The following is a 13,999-nucleotide window of genomic DNA, read 5'->3' as shown; positions in this document are numbered from 1 at the left end:
TCATTTAATTTTCTTTAAAATGATATCATGCTTGTAATGATCATGCCATCACGAAAAGAGCAGGATTCTAAATTGTTGGGTGAGGTCTGAATTGGAAAGCTGCAAAGCGAGCAGAAATGTTCATGAAAGGTCAATACAGAACATGATTCTTTTGTCTGTTTCGATGAAGATAAAAATCAATTCAAATCACGCCCCTGCTTCTTCATTGTTGATGCTTTGTTGTGGTTTATGTACTGATGGTTCTATGAAATAACATGGTTTGATATACCCATGCATGTTTGTTTGTTTGTTTGTTATGTGTTTGCTTGTGCAAAGGTGTTTGATTCCATTTTTTGTTGATGACAAGGTGCATGAAAACAAAAGAAACTGCTGAGAAACTCACTCTTCATTAAGGACAAATGGAACAGTGACTTTCAATATTGTGTCGTTTTGCAACTTTTGAATTTTGACCTTGCCCCCACATTTCAAGGCACTGCACCTCTATGTGAACCAGAATCATATCATTTAGGGTATCATTTTAAAGAAAACTTTGCAGCAATAAATATAAATGAGCTGTTAATCCATTTTTGTCTCACCTGCATAGCAGTGAGACTATAGGCGCCGCTTTTCCGACGGCGGCGTCAACATCAAATCTTAACCGAAGAGTAAGTTTTTGAAATGACAGCATAACTTAGAATGTATATGGACCTAGTTCATGAAACTTAGACATAGGGTTAATCAAGTATTACTAAACATCCTGCCTGAGTTTCAGGTCACATGACCGAGGTCAAAGGTAATTTAGGGTCAATGGACTTAGACCATGTTGGGGGAACCAACATCAAAATCTTAAACTAAGGTTAAGTTGTGAAATATCATCATAACTTCGAAAGTATGTAGACCTAGTTCATGAAACTTGGCCATAAGGATAATCAAATATTACTAAACACCCTGCCTGAGTTTCAAGTCACATGACCAAGGTCATCAATGAACTTTGGCCAATTTGGGGGTATTTGTTGAATTAACATCATAACTTTAACAGTTTATGGATCTGATTCATATAACTTTGACATAAGAGTAATCCAGTATCACTAAACATCATGTGCGAGTTTCAGGTCACATGACTAAGGTCAAAGGTCGTTTAAGGTCAATGAACTTTGGCCATGTTGGGGGTATTGTTGAATAACCATCATAACTCTGAAAGTGTATGGATCTAGTTCATAAAACTTGGACATAAGAGTAATCAAGTATTACTGAACATCTCGTTCGAGTTTCAGTCACATGACCAAAGTCAAAGGTCGTTTAAGGTCAATGAACTTTGACCGTGTTAGAGCTATTATTAAATTGCTGTCGTAACTTTCAAAGTTTATGGATATAGTTTATGAAATGTGGACATAGGGGTAATGAAGTATCACTGACAAGTCTTAGGTCTCATGATCAAGGTCAAATGTCATTAGGGTCAATGAACATAGCATTGTATCATTGTATGAATGACGTTTTTGTGAAAAATTATTTTATAGTAGTTTAAAGTCAGCACTGCTGCTATATTGAATCGCGTAATGCACAGGGGTCGGTGGCCAGGAGGGCAAGAGCCAAAATTTTCCCGGTCATATCATGGAACAGGCAATGGCATCATGAGGCAAAATTTTGAGGGGGCGATATGGTGTAGGGCAAAAAATAAAATGCGAGCGAGCGAGCAAAAATTTTGACATTTCTAATACAAAAATCAAATTTTGTGATAGATTTTGACATATTGTTAAAAAAGATAATATCATATTTCACCCTTCTCTCTTTTTTTGTACGCCACGGTGAATAGAATTTTTGTTATGATTGTGCGCATCAGTTCGAAGCTCTTTATGCTCAAGGGGGCCCAGTATGGTGCGTTTGGCATGAAGTAGCTTAATACCAGTCCCGAGCGAGCGAGATGAAAAAACACCTTTTCATGAGAATCTAACATGAAGATAGATTTTGACATGATATTCAGAAAAATATAATACACTTTTCCTTTGCTTTTTTTTTTTCCTCCTTTTTTGTCAGTGTTTGTAGAACTTTTGGGGGACATGGTCCAAACTCATCCATACAACAGCGCTATGTGGATGTCAGTGGCGTACCTAGGATTTTCCACAGGGGGGGCAAAATCGGCCGCCAAAAAATATTGACAAGTAAAAAAAAAAAAAAAAAAAAAAAAGGTCTTCATTAAAAAAAATAAAGGTTTTCGTACCAGAAAAAATATTGACAAGCAAAAAAAAAAAAAAAAAAAAAAAAAAGGTCTTCAAGCTCATCAGGGGGGGGGGGGCAATAAAGGTCTTTTAAGCTCGTCAGGGGGTCAGGTATATGTCTTATGTATGGGTTGTGGCTCGTCAGGGAGGGGGGGCAGAGTGCCTCCCCTGCCCCCCCCCCCCCCCCCGTAGGTACGCTAGTGGTGGGTGTGGTCCTGGGCGGAGCCCTGGAATCTTTTGATATTAAAGCCATTTTAAACCTTACAGATGGCCACTAATTTTAATTAAATTGCCTGTATATTTATATAGCTTTCACACAACACATAAATTCAATGCAGTTGTGTACCGTAATCATCCAAATATTTTGAGGAAGTACACCATAGCAAATGTGGGAAAATTTCTAAAAAGTCGCCAACGAGCGAAGCGAGCCAGAAAGAAAAATGGCCTTTTGAAAGAAAATTCTAATTATGTGGTAGATTTTTACATCATAGCAAATATCATGTCATATATATATTTTTTCATTCATCTCATTTCGCTGCCTCTTTTATTTTCTTTTATTTCCCCTTGACTGTGGAAACACCCCCCCCCCCCGCTACGCCAGTGCTTCAACGCAAAGTTTAATGCAGGAAGGGTCCATACAGGGGCCGTTATAGAGCCCTTTAAAGGTTACAGATTGGACAGAGCCCCCGGTAGCTTTGGAGATTTAGCAAGTTTATGATAGACTTTCATACGACATTATGCTATATACCATCCATCTTTCTTCCCGCTCGTTAATCCTCGGCAGCCCGGTAGTTTTGTCTTGTCCCTTTTCTTTATTTTCCAATTTAGATTTTGGCTCATTCCATACTACCTTAATTTCCCACTTTTGTTTGCATTTCCCTGTCTAACTTATCATGCTAATGTATTTGTATATCGGGGAGAATTGTTCTTTTTCACTTGTCCTTCTTTCCTTCCTTTTCCCGTTTTCTTTCCGTTTTCCCTTTTCATGTTTTTTTCTTAGTTTTCCTTTCCCTTTCCTTATCCCCCTTTCCTCTTTTTCCCTTTCCTTTCCCTTTCTTTCTTTATCCCCTTTTTTTTCTTTTTCCCGTGTTTTTCTTTATTTTCCCGGTGAACTCGGCCAGGGGGGCAGCTTGCCCCCTACCCCCCCCCCCCCCCGCCTGCTACGCCACTGGACTAATGCAGGTGATACTGCCAGAGGCGCTCCACTTGTTTTAAGTTCTTGGACTAATCTGAATTAACATAATTTTATTTAATAAAACCAGTGGCGTAACTACGGGGGGGGGGCATGGGGGGCACGTGCCCCCCCCCCCCCCCCAATCTGCCAGAGGCGCTCCATTCGTTTTAAGTTCTTGGACTAATCTGAATCAACATAATTTTATTTAATAAAACCAGTGGCGTAACTACGGGGGGGCATGGGGGGCACGTGCCCCCCCCCCAATCTGCTGGCAAAAAAAAAAAAAAAAAAAAACGGGGAAAAGAGGGAGAAAGTGAGAGAAACGTAGTGGGAAGGAAGAAATTATTGTTAGTCATGTTATATTATATCATGATTATGTTATGTTATATTACATAAAAATAAAATATCATAACTTTATGAAACATAACTTGCTCAGGGCCTATGTCTCATTGTTCCTGATGCTCGCATTGTCTGTTTAACGAGATATATAATCCTGTTGTACTAAAACCTCCCGTTTTCAAGTCAATATACACCAAATATATTTCCTCGCACTTCGAATTATTATTGTTTTATGTAGTGACATATCATTTTAAGGTCTTAATATAAATCATATCCCGTTCGCATTAGTGGATTAGTGAGATATGTCTGCTCTTCATGAATTCCTAAAATCAGTCCTTAAAATGTCCTTTTTTCTGATCTGAATTTCAAAAATTTCAGCTTGCGCTCGCATCATTTGGTTAGTGAAAATACGCATGGTCTACGTGAATTCCTACAAACAAGCCTTAGAATGCCCCTCTTCAGGTGTGAATTTCTTAATTTTCGGCTCGCGCTTCGCGCTCGCAATATTTGACTTGTGAGATGCGTATGATAATCATGACTACAATGACTACAAAAAGTATGTATTTAGGTGTAATTCTAACAAAATCAGCATGCGCTTGGCACTCGCATTAGATGACTATGGTGAGATATGTGTACTCTTAATGGATTCTTAAAAAAATAGTCCTTAAAATATTCATGTTTGGGGTCAATTTATACAAAAATTTCAGCTCGCGCTTCGCGCTCGCTTCATTTGGTTAGTGAAATACGTATGGTCTTCGTGAATTCCTACAAACAAGCCTTAAAATGTCCCTCTTCAGGTCTGAATTTCCTAAATTTTCAGCTCACGCTTCGCGCTCGCAATATTTGATTAGTGAGATGCGCATGTTAATCATGATTACAATGACTACAAGTGCTTTATGTGTTTGGATGCATATAATTCTAACAAAATCAAAAAGCGCTTGACACTCGCATTAGATTACTATGGTGAGATATGTATACTCTTAATAGATTCCTAAAATATAGTCCTTAAAATGTCAGTTTGGGGTCAATATATACAAAAATTTCAGCTCGCGCTTCACGCTCGCATTGTTTGTTTAGCGAGACAGGAATCATGATTACAAAAATTTGCTTATAATGTCCCTTTTTAGGTCTGAATATCAAAAAATTTCAGCTCGCGCTTCGCGCTCGCATTATGTGATCAGTGACATACATATCCGTTTAATGACACTGTCCTTAAATGTCTCTATTAGGTCAGCGTACCTAGTAACTGAGCGCGCTACGCGCGCTCTCCAGGTTACTCAAAATTTTTGCTGGTGCCCCCCCCCCCCAATGCCGTGACCCACGGTACGCCACTGAATAAAACACAAACGAACAAGTGGGGGTATGACATCAGTTTGTTAATTGAATATTCATGAAGATATGCCTGTAACTATTTCACCGAAATAAAGCAAATCTTTAAAATGTCATAAATTTGTTATTCCTTGTCCAAGTTTGATAAAATTTTCAGTGTTTTGTTTGCCTGATTTTTCTTTATTTGTTCAAAATCATATTTTTTTCAGCCTAATGTACCCCTTTAAGGATGTAGACAAGTATTAATAAATTAAATGACAATGGCCAGCACGGCGCGTATTCTTTTGATCATCCAATCCTTAATCGCATAATCTCTTTTCTCAGCGTACAATTTTCTGTCAAAAAATAACTGGATATTTGAATCGAAATGAGCAATCAACTACTTTTCCGATTCTTCGAAATCAATGAAGAAAGGGACTTGGCATTACCTATGCTGGCATTGGGTTAGGGCAGAAGACTCGATCATCGTAATGGTTTTTTTTTCAGTGTTCTAGTTTTGGGGCCTGTTTTATAAAGAACTTACAATAGTTTCTCTGCCATTACGGTAATTACCATGGTAACATGGCTCAGAAGGCAATAAAAATCAAGGTTTTCATGGTAGCTTCAATATACCATATTTAAGTCCTTATTGAACGCAGCCCGTGTTTTGTAACTGATGACTGGAAAATTCAATTAACTCCAATATATTTACAGATTTAAAAAGAAATATGAATGAATAAAATTTGAAGAGCACATTTCTATGCATGAATAAAATATGAGTGCATAAATCGATTTGTAGATATACGGATGGTTATGTCTGCGGATGAGAGTGTAATTGAGTGACATTGTGAAGGGCAGAAAATGATTTTTTTCAATAAACATTAATTTCTTTTAGATACTTTTATACACTCCAAGTATTAAACTAGTTTCCATTCACTCGTGCGTGATGTATTCACGTCATGAGCTGCTTCAGAATGAAACTAGAATATATGTACAAAAGGTTGCCCTTTAGTAAGACATACACATTAATCATAAAAATTGAGCGAATATTAAAAATTTGTTTGTTTAAAGATATGCATGTATTAATATGATTTCTAATATCAAATAAACTGGTTGCCTGCCGTAGCACCATACGTATTTGAAAATTAAGACTTAACGTCTTTAATGCATGGCCGATCGTCACCAAAGACGAATACAGAGTTAAATGAAAATACATTCTCCTTTTGCAGAAATCCAGCAGTGAAAAAGTATTCGTTTCGTAAATGGAATTACAGGTATCACTTTGAAATAAATGTTTATTACTTCATTTTATACATTTTCCACTTTTGTATTGCTTATATTATTGTGCTTGATTCGCATCCACTTTTTACAATTCAAAAAAATATATCAGTGAAATAAATCAGCCTTGGAAAATAGATCAACGCGCACATTAAAGCGTCTTATATAGCTATAATTTGATACCCTCTATATAGCTGCACTTTAACTTCTTTTCGAAGCGTGGGGGATTTGTTTTGTAGTGTAATTTTTCTTTGATAATTTTGCTGGTATTATTTCCCACGATACTGATATGTTTGATACGAGCGCGTAATTTTCTACAATTTTCTACAAGTTAACGTCCTTAAAAAGTTTCGTTTTACAACCTACAAAAGGGCAGCGTCTCTTGCTGTACTCTTTCTTCATTATGAATAAAGATTATTTTTGGAAGAGCGTTATTTTTCTTACATTGTTATAGTTGATTAAAAAAAAATCAAAATAAGTTTCATTATGGATGTTTTGTTGTGATAATAAGCATAGCAATACCTTTGGTAACAATAAAACAATCAGGAAAATATATTTGATGTTCGAATTTTTTAGATTACCATAATTTATGTTTTCGGGTCTACTAATGTATTTAATATAGTAATACTAATACAATTTACGCTTAAAAGTCTTGAAATAAAAAATATATATTTACTAAATGACGTATTTGATGCTTTCTTTTGAATTTCATCTTAAGTTCCATAAGTGAACTCATGCCAGACATAGGCCCAATTCGTCTATGCAAACGGGATTAAGCTATTGTGGTTTATCATTTTATTAGGCCTATAAATTCACACCGGACAGAATAAACTTAACTCGGTTTAAAGGGTAAAAAGAGAGATATCGAACAAGCTTTCTTATTTTACATAAGACTTTGATGAAATTTTCAGCCTTATAATTGTTTGATTTTTTTTAATTCAAATCAACTTTTTGTTGGAGTTGGCTTGACCTTTTAGTTTTTTAGTGCGCATTGCCTCGTTTGCTCCATCTCCATCTCTCTCTCTCTCTCTCTCTCTCTTTTCCTCCAATATTTCTGGCTCTTTTCCCTGTTTTCGTTTTTTCTCCTCTGCGAGATTTGCACACGGTCTATATCATCACGTCTCGAGCTTCCATGTTGTTGCCATATATATTTGAAATACATATCTATCATAATGGCTTACCTGTACATGGTTGTACCTGACAAAACCCAGGGGTTACCTCTCCATTCAAATTTATTACGTAACACCATGGTCCAGTCCAGTTCCCCGCTACTCTACAATGGTTCTCCTTCAAATCTGTGAAATCATGAAAATTAAATGAAAAAAAAAACATATATACGTTTTATATATATAATGAGATGAGGCGAGGCCAACTCAACAGATGACGCAGGACACCATTATTTGCTTTAGCTTTCGTCTTTTAATTGAGACTTCGTCAGAAGCGTCTGAAAAATATAAGGAGATACAACATCCAAGTTTGTTTTGCAAATCGATGAATTATCACCAAGTTGAATATATTCCATAATGACAAATTAATGAATGAACAGATAAATAATTAATTCTATTAAAATGATAATGATATAAATGAAGAAGACATACCTGTAATTACAGACTATTGTGATAGTTAAGTATGACCGTATCCTATCTCGTTCTTTATATATATATATATATATATATATATATATATATATATATCTATATAAACATTGGTTGCTAGGTGGTAAAAGCGCAAAGCGCAATGGTAATGCGCATGATTTATGTCACAATGAATATGAATATTCATGAAATAGATAACGTAAGCTGGAGGATGATGAAGAAAACATTGTTTCTTACAAGCATAGTAATTAAATCTCTATGAAACAAATTTTGAAATCAAATAAAGTAAAGATTATAAATAAAATTGTTGATAATGACCAAAAGCCTCACTTCTCAAGCTTGTGTTAGCTAGAGCATGTAAAGAGCACCTAACAGATACATAACAACAAGTATAAAACATCATTTCATCATTTTGATTAGTGAGACTGATGTAAAAATGTGACACACGATTGAGGTTAATTAGAAAATAATTATTTTTCTACATTGATACCGTTTGGTACAAGTGTCTTGAGTTTCAGAATCCAATATGACTCTCGTTTGAGTATGATTGATTCATGTTGTTTTCTGATAAGTTCTATTCCTACGATTTGAATGTCATCTGTGGAATGATTATAATTACTGAAGTGGGCAGCTATTGGGATTTCCTTGCGTCTACTCGTGTGATATTTATTTATGTCTGATCGTGTGTTGCACATTCTTGTGTACAGTGTATTAGTAGTCTTCCCGACATACTGTTTATTGCAGCGTTTGCAAGTAATGAGATATAATACCCATGAATATTTGCAATTGATTTGCTGAGTAATTGGGAATTTCTCTCCTGTTACTGTACATTGTGACATAAATTATGCGCATTACCATTGCGCTTTGCGCTTTCACCACCTAGCAACCAATGTTTTCATTTTGTAAGTTTTGACACTTCCTTTAAGAACAAGGCAGAATACGGTACTCGGTAGGCATCCTGACCATAATAGTCTGTAATTACAGGTATGTCATCTTCATTTATATAATTATTATTTCAATCGAATTAATTATTTGTTATTTATCAATTAATTAATTTTATTCATTCATTCATCTTTCTAATGAGATTATGGAATATATTTAACTTAATGATAATTCATTGATGTGCAAGAGAAACTTGGATGTTGTATCTCCTTATATTTTTCAGACGCTTCTGACGAAGTCTTATTAAAGACGAAAGCTATTTAAAGCTAAAATGATGTCCTGCGTCATCTTTTGAGTTGGCCGCATCACAATATGTTTCATACTCACACCTCAAGAGCGTTTGGTACAAGTAAACTTGTCATCACATTATACATATATATATATATATATATATATATATATATATATATATATATATATATATATATATATATATATATATATATATGCCCCAATTTACAATGTCTGCAATCATCGCAGTGTGACCGCTAGGTGATCGTATCATCCACCTCGTACGATCTGCTAAGAATTACCTACACCGATCTTTCGATTTTCGTACGGATTCGTGATCATCGTAAGGTGTACGATTTTCTCCCGTTTTCAAGTCAATATACACCAAACTGCCAAAAATATTTCCTCGCATTTCGAGTTATTATTGTTTTATGTACAAGAGTATGCTTCTTTTTCATGACTACTTAAAGTGATTGCCCCATGTTAAGGTCTTAATATAAAACATTTCCTGCCCGTGCTTACGTTCGCAGTAGTGGATCGGTGAAATATGTCTGCTCTCCATGAATTCATATCCTTAAAATGTCCCTTTTTCTGATCTGAATATCAAAAATTTTCAGCTCGCACTTCGCGCTCACATCATTTGGTTAGTGAACTACGTATGGTCTTCGTGAATTCTTACAAACATGCCTTAAAATGCCCCTCTTCAGGTCTGAATTTCCAAAAATTTTCAGCTCGCGCTTCGCGCTCGCAAGATTTGATTAGTGAGATATGGGTATGTTAATCATGATTACAAGTGCTTTATGTGCATGTTTAGATGTAATTCTAACAAAATGAGCAAGCGCTTATTGGCACTCGCATTACATGACTATGGGAGATGTGTATACTCTTAATGGATTCCTAAAATATAGTCCTTAAAATCTTCCTGTTTGGGGGTCAATATCTATAAAAAAATTCAGCTCGCGCTTCGCGCTCGCATTATTTAGCGAGACAGGTACGTACCATGATTACAAAAGACTGATTATAATGTCCCTTTTCAGGTCTGAATATCAAAAATTTTGATGCTCGCGCTTCGCGCTCGCATTATTTGACCAGTGAGATACATATCCATTTAATGGCACTGTCCTTAAAATGTCTCTATTAGGTCAATATACCTGGCCCACTAAGTGACTCAAAATTTTTGCTGGTGCCCCCCCCCCCCCCCCAATGCCGTGACCCACGGTACGCCACTGTTAAGACATCATTGTAATTTATGTAAACGAACTCTGTCTCTACGACGCCCATTAAAATTGTAAATTATATAATGGTATGATGGTAGGTATATACATTTGCGTAATTACCAATGTAGGATTAGCCTTGAAAAACCCAAAACAAATTTTATCAGAGACGGCGGTATCTTTACAGCTTTTCAATGTTTAATTCTTTACCAAGTAATACATGAGAGTGTGTATCACATCCAACATAGATCGAAATGGGAAAGCGGTGATGATTTATTTCAACATATTGCATAACAGACAATTTAACTCTGCTAACAGTGCGTGCACATGATTAATCATCTTTGTTTGAAATTGAAATTAGGGTAGATCACATACATTGTTCAATTTTCATTTAGTCCTTGCAAGTTCTGGCATTTTATCGCCATCCTTTATAACGAGGACCACTTAATGAATTTTTTTTATCAGTAATTTTCACCGACATAACATATGTTAAAAGCTTCTGCAAACTCTCCGTCTAATCGTGGACCCATGGGCTGAGAGCGAACAAGTCAGTGAAATTCACTGTCAAAACTTATTCACCTTTCTCCATTATTAATGATACAAGATTTAGTTTGAATTGCACTACTGATTAAGTATAATTGGAGCGAATCGCAACAATTGTATTTTCGTCAGCGGTATTTCGACATTTGTATTTGTTAAGAAACCGGGGGTTTTCTTTTGCCGATGACTTTGGCACCTGCACCATGCACCAATTCAAGTGTAGTATCACAGCAGTAGTCACTATTTCCCTTTTACAACAAGAATGGAATCAATAATGAGGGTGATTATTCAAAATATCAGGAAGCAAAACATAGTAGCTATATAGGATATAAACATCAAACATAGGTGTATATTCGAGAAAGGAAATATCATATCGGCTTTGACACCAGGGACAGGGTCCTTAATATTACAGTTGTACATGGGTTGATTACTTACCGTATGTATCAATCAGTTCCTGTGCATTATCCCAGTTGCCGATCACAGAGGTCCAGTTTTCACAAGCAGTACAATCTAGTTTGTGGCTTGTGAGAATACAGGACCAGTCCCTAGTTCCGTTGTAAGACCAGGTCCGTCGATTAAAACAGTCCCATTGTCCTGGTGTATTCAACCACATAAAAAATAGGTTAAGGGCATAATCAAGCTCTCATCCCAGTTGGATTAATAGGGAGAAAACATAAAAATTAAAATAAAGACGTATAATTCATGAAATGTATATTATGCATTCATTTCAAATCATTTTACCCATTGTGTCCATTAAAATATTATTCAAACTTGCTCATTCCAGCTTTACAACAAACATGCGATTCACAAAGTAATATTATTGACAAATGAATGCTCTTTAAAGGATTGATCAAACTAACCATTGTGTTGGTGAATGCGATTGCGTCCAACCGAAAGAAATGGTCAATATCAACCAGTTTAGTGGTTTAAATCTATCAAAATTTTGTTAGATATTCAACATTATTATCGAGTGGGCAAAAATTCACCAACAGATTGGTTAGGAACAACAGATCAAGAGTGAAAATCATAATAATTTCGATTTTCGATACAAATTTATTACATACTCGTTGGTATTGATTCATTGCTGAAAACTAATTGGGTTTCATGGCATAGTTAACCATGATTGTGTGCCGTGTCCGAGATATATTGAACTTACCATCTGACAATTCGACGAAGCAGACGATAAAAATCGAAGTTAACAACACCGGTAAAAACGCGCGAAAATTGTTCCAGTTAGTCATTTTACCCATTCATTCATCACTATTTGTTGATCGGTATAAAACTTGAAAACAACTCAGTGGATCATAGCTTATGAGAGAAAAACGTAAACCAATATTGTTTTGTCAGTATTCACTCTGATTTATGAGAAATGCTTCCAACTTCATAGTATAATAGGCAAGAATAATGAAGGTTTAATGGCAGAGTGCATTGAGCAGCACTGAGCAGGGAGGCTATTATTCCAACTGATAACTCCAGATCGTTGAAATTGGATAGCAGGCCCGCTTCCTAAAACGATGTACTGGCAAGTGCCCTTAGATCAGCTCCCTGCGTAGATCAACTGCACTGATCATTTTATGACTTGGATATATAAGGTTTCATTCTTATTGCTTTTATTTTTTTAGGATCGAGTAGATTGGCTTGTCCGTGTCTTTAGCTCGAATTTGATGCCTCCCCAAGTCCATCTTCATTTTAGGGTCACACGTTCGACGAAATTTGATATTAAATAAATTACAAATGAAATACAAACATTTACACACTTCTAGCAATTTCAATCTATTGGATAGATTATAGTTATGCGCATGTTAATATGGGAAATCCTAACTATGTATATCCAAAAGGTGTGTACTCATTGGTGTCAATTCGTTTTACAGTGTTGTTTGGGGGTTGGGGCACCATAATAAAACTTTTAAAAAGTACAATTAAATAAACAAATGAATGAATGAATAAACAAATAAATAAATAAATAAATAAAAATAAAAAGATAATATATGGATAAATAATAAAATGAAGTTTATATCACGCTATATATTACACGAGGGAGTGGAATGAGAGAGGGTGAAAACACCACCTAGTTTCCAGAGTTAAGTAATACATTATTCGAGAATGATCAATCATAATTATCTATTTTGCAATATCTTAATATCGCTTATTGTTCACCAACAATCAAGACAAAGTGAGGGCGGGTCCCGTATTGGTCCTTTTATTACTACACACCACTTACCTACTCAACTATTACGGGATATGCCGTTGAATTATTTACAATATTTGTTTTTGCACTTTTTACCCCAAACTGAAAATACACTATGAGCAGTTCAGTGCACGTTCTTGCATAAATAAACAAACACCATGCATGTACAGGTCGGTTTTACAATTCTTTTCATTTTCCTTTTGTTTGCAATTGTATCAGTTTGTGACACGACCTCTGACGATAGTTTTTGGACCCCCCCCCCCCTAAATAAGAGTGATATATATCACGATGAGAATAGAGCACTGATTGCGATCCCAGTACGTTCGTTCGGGGACCGAAGATGGGTTTGAGATTTCGCATCACAAAATTTGATATTTTCATGTTGTCGTCATGTTTTTCTCGTTGTCTGTCATATTGTATGTGGCCTGCTTGGAGACACAACGTATCAATTAGGATTTTTGAATGCCATATATGGTTCTTATTCTATGTTTTTGTTTATACAAACAATTCAGTTTTTACAGTCTAAACCAATGTGTAACTGAATATGTGTCCGACAGAAAAAATCGTCAAAATTAACCATTTATTGATTAGATTCTACTAGACATTTTTTATATTGACCTTTATATCGGTCACATACAAGTGATATTCACCAGCAAGTTGATTATTTTAATCAACCAATTTTTTCTAAGAGTGTATATGGTATTAATTATACCCCTCTTCCATTAAAGTACAGTATCACTGGGATCCCATTATCCATTTCAATCTAAAATTAATGCACTCTTGCTTTTCTTATTGTTCTATGTTATTGTATTTGCGAATGGAGGTATACATGATTGAATTCAATACATTTTCCATAAAAAAATACAATATCAAGATATGAAAACAAACTTAACAAACATACAAATAAGGCATGATACAAATAAATACATCATAATTAGCCATAAAAGAAAAGTTGGATGCCCAAAAGAGCAGTATGCTTGTGACAATACGTCACC

At 35.5% G+C, this 13,999-nt stretch overlaps 1 protein-coding gene across 1 annotated transcript in view; it reads right to left on the bottom strand.

Moving 5' to 3' along the window:
• Window positions 1–12,146, bottom strand: part of LOC129270546 (uncharacterized) — a 53,410-nt gene extending 41,264 nt beyond the window's left edge. The window contains exons 1-3 of the mRNA XM_064105950.1: window positions 11,973–12,146; window positions 11,252–11,410; window positions 7,476–7,589 (exon numbers count right to left, since the gene is read on the bottom strand). Of these exons, the coding sequence (XP_063962020.1) occupies window positions 7,476–7,589; window positions 11,252–11,410; window positions 11,973–12,066 (367 nt within the window). The 5' untranslated portion in view covers window positions 12,067–12,146. The remainder of the gene's footprint in view (window positions 1–7,475; window positions 7,590–11,251; window positions 11,411–11,972) is intronic.
• Between the last annotated feature and the right edge of the window lie 1,853 nt (window positions 12,147–13,999).

This window comes from Lytechinus pictus, chromosome 10 (genome assembly GCF_037042905.1).
Source record: "Lytechinus pictus isolate F3 Inbred chromosome 10, Lp3.0, whole genome shotgun sequence".
NCBI classification, from domain to species: Eukaryota; Metazoa; Echinodermata; class Echinoidea; order Temnopleuroida; family Toxopneustidae; genus Lytechinus; species Lytechinus pictus.
Note: the sequence above shows the minus strand (reverse complement) of the source record. Positions and strands in the feature narration are given on the sequence as shown.